Here is a 7378-nt window from a genome sequence, read left to right as displayed (position 1 = left end):
GGCAGCTGCAAGACCTGGAAAAACTTCAGAATTGAGACATCTACCACCCTGCCCCGCACAATCATAGACCGGCACAAATTTTCCGGGCAGTTCGCGTAGAACTCTCGGACTATTGTTGGGTTTGCCATTTCAGGTTCATCAAACAAGAACTCCATCTCCCTTCATCTGATTTCCTCATACATGTCTACTTTTTCCATACGGAGGGCCGCCCTGTCAACAGGAATCTCAGGGACAAAGCTTTTGGTGGCTTTAGCATGAAACGCGTCCTCTGCCTCCTGTGACTGGAACCTGGTGTCATCATATATTGGCATTTGGGAAGTGCTTACTGAGCTCTTTCGCCTTTTTCGGGCCATATTACCTGCAGACAATTCAGGGTAACAATCAGATGCATCCTAACATATGCCAGTCGGATGGGTACTCAGACTTCGCCACCTGATGGCACCAAACAGTTTCTTTTGCCAATCAATGCCAGTATACCCAATTAGTAAGGTGCCCAAAGTTGACAACCTCCACTATTGCCCTCACACCACTATTAATTCTACAATTCCGCCATCTAATACCCCACTCAATCCCACAAGTGAATCATGTCAAATGCTACCACCACCATAAACTAAGAAGGGCACAAAGTGCTCCAAAACTTTACAACACACCCCAATTTTTGGCCATTTAGGCCCCTCCACCAAGCTTCACCCTAAAAAATTTGTTTAGGCCTCCAAACATTCTAAAAATCGCCCTCAAGTTAAGCACAATGAAAACCCAACCATTTAAGTAGCAATCATGGCCAAAAGAAGCAAATAATGGAGAAAAGGAAAGAAAAGAAAGAAAAAAAATAAAAAAAATTACACTAAAACACTACCTAGGGTTTAATTGAAACTAATTTAGACTACTCATTACACTAAGTTATGTAAAAGAAAGAGAAAAGAATAGAGAAGCTTACCTTGAGGATGAATGGAAGGGATAGGTTGTGGAGAGAGATAGAGAAAAAAAGAGGGGCAACAATGGGGGTTTGAGGGATATGAGAGTGTGAAGAGAGAAGAGAAGAAAGAATGGGATGGGTTAATAGTGGGGGGTTAGGTTTATTAAAAAGGGGGGGAAAGGAAAAAACAAATTCTGCAACTTACCTGACCCACGCTGGTCTGCTGCGGTCCTACTGCGGTTACGCTGAGACCACGGTAGACCTCTTTCAAAGGGGGTATCTGATCGCGGTCCTACTGCGGTTACGCTGGGATCGAGGTAGACCTCTTTCAGAGGAGGTCCTTGACCGCGGTCCGACCGCGGTTACGTTGGGACCGTGGTCTGGGCGTGTTCCTGCTACTTTTTTTTCATGAAGTTATGCATTACACTTACAATACATTCGTGGGTTTGCCTCCGACGCAGCACCTGATTTAACGTCGTGGCACGACGCAGATGAGCACATTTAAGGCTCGCTCAACCTCTGTGGTTCAGTCAGGTGTAGCTCAGACACTTCCTTTGGTTCGCTCATACCCACGTATAGTTTCAATCTCTGCCCATTGACTCTAAATGTACGAGAGTCTTTCTCTGTGGCAATCTCGACAGCACCTGAAGGGAAAACTTCGACCACTCTAAATGGTCCAGACCATCGTGACCTGAGTTTACCCGGAAATAGCCTTAATCGTGAGTTATAAAGCAACACCATATCTCCAGGATTGAAATTTCGCTCCACAATGTTCTTGTCGTGCAACCCCTTCATTTTTTCCTTGTACAACCTTGTGCTCTCAAAAGCAAGATGTCTGAACTAGTCGAGCTCATGCAATTCTGTGATTCTCATTGTGCCCGTAGCCTCGATATCTAGATTCAGCTGTTTCAGTGCCCACCACGCTCTATGTTCAAGTTCCACTAGCAAATGGCAGGCATTCCCGAACACCAGCTTATATGGTGACATACCAATCGGTGTTTTAAAAGTAGTTCTATAGGCCCAGAGTGCATCATCTAACTTTTTTGCCCAATCAGTTCTTGTGGCATTCACAGTCTTGGTTAGCACACTCTTTATCTCTCTGTTGGACACTTCAACCTGCCCACTAGTTTGTGGGTGATAAGGGGTAGCCACTTTGTGGCGTACATCATACTTTGCAAGCAACTTCTCGAAAGCTCTATTACAGAAGTGAGTTCCTCCGTCACTGATAATCGCTCTTGGTGTCCCAAATCTGGTGAATATGTTCTTCTTCAAACCCCCCCCCCCACCACCACCACTCTTGCATCATTAGTGGGCAGTGCTGCAGTTTCTACCTATTTGGACAGGTAATCCACGACAACAAGTATGTACTTATTGCCATAGGAGCTGACGAAGGGACCCATGAAGTCAATCCCCCAGACATCAAACACTTCCACATCTTCAATTGGGTTCATGGGCATCTCATGGAGACGAGAAATGTTCCCGGTCCGCTGACATTCATTGAAGCCCTTCACCCATTGGTGCACATCTTTAAACACTGTTGGCCAAAAGAATCTGGCCTCAAGCACTTTCGCAGCTATCCTGACCCCTCCAAAATGTCCTCCATAAGCCGATGCGTGACAAGCCTGCAAAACAGAAGATTGTTCTATCTCGGGGACACACCTCTGGATCATATTGTCAACACAAATCTAAACAGGTAAGGCTCATCTCAATAATACATGCGGCAGTCACGATAAAACTTTTTCTTTTGTACAGATAAAAGGTCATAGGGAACTATACCGCAGGCCAGGTAATTTGCAAAGTCTGCATACCATGGCGCTTCCTCAAGATTAGTAGCGAGCAGTTGCTCGTCTGGAAAGGTTTCCAGAATATCTTCAACCTTAACTGCATTTTCAGCTCCCTCAAGTCGTGATAGATGATCAGCGACTTGGTTCTCTGTGCCCTTACGGTCACGAATTTAAAGGTCGAATTCTTGCCACGCGGCTTATACTCCTTCTTCTCAATCAAGTACCTGAGAGCTGCATAATCAGTGTATACAATTACCTTAGAACCAATCAGATATGATCTAAACTTGTCGAAAGCAAACACCACAACCAACATCTCCTTCTCAGTCATAGTATAGTTCAGCTGGGCTCCACTCAGCGTTCTACTTGCATAGTAGATTGGATGCATTATCTTGTCCTTCCGCTGTCCCAGCACTGCCCCCACTGCGTAGTCACTGGCATCACATATGAGTTCGAATGGTTGCTCTCAGTTGGGGGCAATAATGATAGGACCAGTCTCTTTTTCAGCTCCTCGAATGCTACCCTACAATCATCAGAAAACAAGAAAGGGTGATATTTTTCTAACAACTTACAGAGAGGGTTGGTAATTTTTTAGAAGTCTTTTATGAATCTCCGGTAGAAACCGGCATGCCCAAGGAAGCTTCTAATTGCTTTGACTGAAGTTGGAGGAGGTAGCTTTGATATTACATCCACTTTAGCACGATCCACCTCAATTCCTTTGCTTGACATCCGGTGACCCAAGACTATGCCTTCTTGTACCATGAAGTGGCACTTCTCCCATTTCAGAACCAAGTTAGTCTCGATACACCGTTTCAGCACACGCGTCAGATTTATCAAGCACTCATCAAATGAATTCCCCACAACTGAGAAGTCATCCATGAACACCTCCATTATGTCCTCTACCATGTCAGTGAATATGGCCATCATGCACCGTTAGAATGTGGCGGGTGCGTTGCATAAGCCAAAGGGCATCCTCCGAAAGGCATGAATGTCATAAGGGCAAGTGAAAGAGGTCTTCTCTTTGTCCTCCGGTGCAATGGAGATCTGGTTGTATCCTGAGTACCCGTCCAAAAAACAGAAGTGTGACCTCCCTACCAGTCTGTCTAACATCTGATCAATGATAAGGAAGTAGGAAGTGGTCTTTCCGAGTGGATAGATTTAGCTTTCTATAATCCATGCAAATTATCCAGCTCGTGATTGTTCTTGTAGAGATCAATTCATTGTTATCATTCTTAACTACCGTCATGCCACCCTTTTTAGGTACACATTAAACTGGGCTAACCCAGCTGCTGTCAGAGATTGGAAAGATAATCCTCGCGTCTAACCACTTTATTACTTCCTACTTCACCACTTCCTTCATGTTAGGGTTCAGCCTTCTTTGGTGTTCCCTGGAAGGTTTGTGTCCCTCTTCCAGTAGAATTTTGTGCATACAGTAGGCGGGGCTGATCCCCTTTATGTTTGCCATGGTCCACCCAATGGCAGTCTTGCACTCCTTAAGTACCTGCAAGAGTTGTTGCACCTGCACATCTAACAAACTAGATGAGATAATAACAGGTAATGCGGAGTTAGGTCCAAGGAATTCATACTTGAGATGGTTGGGCAATGGCTTTAACTCCAGCTGTGGTGGTTCTTCAATAGATGGCTTGGCTGGAGGAGTCTCTCGATTTTCCAAGTGCAAGGGCTCAAATTCTAGAGTTCTATCCCAGAACCCTCTACCCTCTAATGCCAACACCCATTCCGCCAGTTCCTCTCCATTCACCTCATCCAAATTCATTAAACATGCAGCAAGGGGGTCCTCAATGGTTATCACCTCATCATCAGTCTCTACGATTACCTCCACAGCATCAATAAGAAAACAATTGCCGAATTCACTTGGTCGCCTCATAGATTTCTGCACATTGAATGTTATCTCCTCATCGTTGAATCTCATCTTGAGCTCCTCAGTTTCACAATCAATGAGAGCTCTCCTTGTGACCAAGAATGGTCTTACCAAAATTATGGGAATCTCTTCATCCACTCTGCAGTCTAAGATCACAAAATCTGCAGGGAACACAAATTTCCCTACCTGAATTAGCACATCATCCAGTATACTAGAGGGTCGTTTCACTATCCTGTCAGCTGGCTGCAACAACATAGAGGTGGGTCTAGCTCTTCCAATGCCCAGCCTCTTGTAAATCGCCAGGGGCATAAGATTGATGTTGGCCCCTAGATCACACAGTGCTTTAGAAAAAGTAAAATTACCAATAGTGCATGGAATTGTAAAGCTCCCTGGGTCAGACAGCTTTTCTACAATTGGTCTAGTCACCACTGCACTACATGTCTAAGTAAGAGTAACTGTGGCCAAGTCTTGGAAACCCATCTTCCTGCCTTACACCATGCTGTTGCTGAGGAGGGTGATACCCCTGCTGCTAATTCTGATTATTATATCCATGTGGCCTTGGGTAAGGTGCCATATTGTTAGGGGGTCTCATACCTCCCATGTTTCCATTGTTGAACTGTGGATGGACTGGCTTGTATTGCTGATTTTGCTAGCCCCAATTCTGACCACCCTATCTCTGGCCTCCATAATTAGACACATAATTCATGTCTTCAGGGTAGTGGTGATGATCATGTTCTGCATTCCATTGGTTACCGATTGGCTGACTAATGCAAGATGCGCACAAACCCCCATTGGTAGTATCTATGATGTGTACCTACTGCTTCTGCCCTGACTCTTCCACCTTTTTGGTGAGTATACTCATCTGTGTCAATAAAGTGGCCATATTTTCAGCCATAGAGTTGGATGGATCTAAGGGCACTGAGTAAACCACTAGAGTGATAGGTACATTCCTGGTTGTCCATCCCGAATTTTGTGCCATCTTGTCAAGCAGACTCTGGCCTTCTCTCCATGTTTTGCTCAAAAATGCTCCACCAGCTGAAGCATCAACAATGTTTTTCACGCTATCTGACAATCCCATGTAAAATCGCTGCCCCAACATCAGATCTAGAATACCATGGTGCGGGCATATAACCAGCATCCCTTTAAAGTGCTCCCATGTTTCATGCAGTGTCTCCATTGGTCTCTGTTTAAAACTCAAAATTTCATCAATTTGTTGAGCATTCTTATTGGGTGGGTGGAACTTGTTATGGAATTGCCTGACTAACTCATCCCAAGTTGTTATAGAATTTATGGGAAGTGAGTTTAGCCAAGTCTGGCAGCTCCTGTCACTGAGAATGGAAACAATAACAACTTGATTGCTTCAGGAGTTACGTTGGGCTGCCTTTGGGTTTTGCAGATAGAGAGGAAGTTCTTCAAGTGCTGGTGAGGATCTTCAACTTGCGACCCCGAAAATAGTCCCTTGTTCTGCAACAAGTGCAGCATGTTATTCATAATTTGGAATGACTCAGCCTGTATATGCGGAACTACAATAGCTGTGGATAGATTTTCAGTTGTGGGTTGTGCCTAGTCATAGAGAGAAGCCTCTAGCACTATTAGTACCGCTGGGTTTTCCTCATGATCCCCCATGACTGTTTCGAATTGTGCAGTTGTTGGTTGTTGGTTGTTTTTCTGATTAGACCGATTCAAGGCCTTGAAAACTTTCTCGGGATCTGATAATGCTTCAAATACTTCACTAGATCTCGATGAGTTTCTAGGCATGCACTTGTGCAACCAAGTCAACAAACATTAAAATTTCAATGTAAAAATTGGGTATAGAGAAAAAAATGACTACAATAAGAATTTTTGTACTTTTTTCAATTGTAATTGATAACACCGTTAATTCCCTGGCAACGACGCCAAAATTTGATCACGCCCAACTATGCCTTATAAAAGGACAATGCGGACGTTGCAAATATAACCTGAGTATTTATGCCCAGAGTCGAATCCACAGAGAATTAACCTATCAATTACTTTCGTTGGACTTACTAAATTCTTTAAAATCAACTTCCCCAAATGTTGTGAATAACAGTTGATGGTATATTAACTAAGATTGAAAGTCAATAAACAGTTGTAAACTAAATATGCTTAAGTTGTGAACAATAACGAGAAGGTTTTAAGGTAGTGATTTCCCCTATTGATGGAATCCCTTCTATTTATGTTTCATATAGATTTACCAACACATGTCTATCAACCATGAACACTCTTTTTACCGTGAATCTCTCCCGAGTAATCACGATAATTTACTAGACACACTCTCCCGAGATACGCTAGCTAGCTTTGTTTATTACAGTTCACTTTAGATTGCACCCAAGATTTCGTTATCCCTAATCCCACCTTTAAACCCATAGTTATAGATCCCTCTTATACTTTGGGATTGATGTTGTCCAACAATTACCTAAATATGCACTCTCTCCCGAGTTATGCATACTAAATAGGCACAGTTAATCGAGGATCCTGTCAATTAACTACAACAAACACGTAGTTGAACAAATAGAGATTCAACTAGCAAACTATATGAACATAATCAAGAAGTTCATCCTTCAATAGGTTCCATCAAGACCCTAGACAAAGGATTTAGCTACTCATGGCAATGGGTAAATAAACTATGAAAATATTCATGATCAAAATTGCCAGAAAAATAAAGAGAAGAAGAAAATATGATGTTTTGGGTGATCTCACACACTTGTTTTTCTTGCCAAAGTACTCTCTAAAACATTACATTCCTCCCTTGGGCGAGTTCTATTGTTTAATATAGGGTTTAAG

General features: G+C 43.2%; 1 protein-coding gene and 1 non-coding gene across 2 annotated transcripts; one reads left to right on the top strand and one right to left on the bottom strand.

The window, feature by feature from the left end:
• Positions 1–3620: 3620 nt before the first annotated feature.
• Positions 3621–5263, bottom strand: LOC138885998 (uncharacterized). The gene is made up of 3 exons (XM_070167019.1): positions 5171–5263; positions 4199–5017; positions 3621–3752 (listed from the first exon to the last, which is right to left on the bottom strand). The coding sequence occupies exons 1-3, from the start codon at positions 5261–5263 to the stop codon at positions 3621–3623; spliced, it is 1044 nt and encodes a 347-aa protein (XP_070023120.1).
• Positions 5264–5685: 422 nt separating this feature from the next.
• Positions 5686–5797, top strand: LOC138886590 (small nucleolar RNA R71). The gene has a single exon (XR_011405640.1). It is a non-coding gene; the product is annotated as a small nucleolar RNA R71 (small nucleolar RNA).
• The last annotated feature ends 1581 nt before the right edge of the window (positions 5798–7378 follow it).

Source organism: Nicotiana sylvestris, chromosome 2, assembly GCF_000393655.2.
Source record: "Nicotiana sylvestris chromosome 2, ASM39365v2, whole genome shotgun sequence".
Classification (NCBI taxonomy): Eukaryota; Viridiplantae; Streptophyta; class Magnoliopsida; order Solanales; family Solanaceae; genus Nicotiana; species Nicotiana sylvestris.
This window is presented reverse-complemented; position numbering and strand designations above follow the sequence as displayed.

What these genes read in the sequence shown, in the direction of transcription:
- LOC138885998 (XM_070167019.1), bottom strand. Translation starts at nt 5,263, where the DNA reads ATGGAGGCCAGAGATAGGGTGGTCAGAATTGGGGCTAGCAAAATCAGC. An exon ending in CAACAATGGAAACATGGGAG is followed by an intron (nt 5,018 to 5,170) that starts GTATGAGACCCC and finishes ACTCTTACTTAG; the next exon opens with ACATGTAGTGCAGTGGTGAC. An exon ending in AGGTGCAACAACTCTTGCAG is followed by an intron (nt 3,753 to 4,198) that starts GTACTTAAGGAG and finishes ACGGGTACTCAG; the next exon opens with GATACAACCAGATCTCCATT.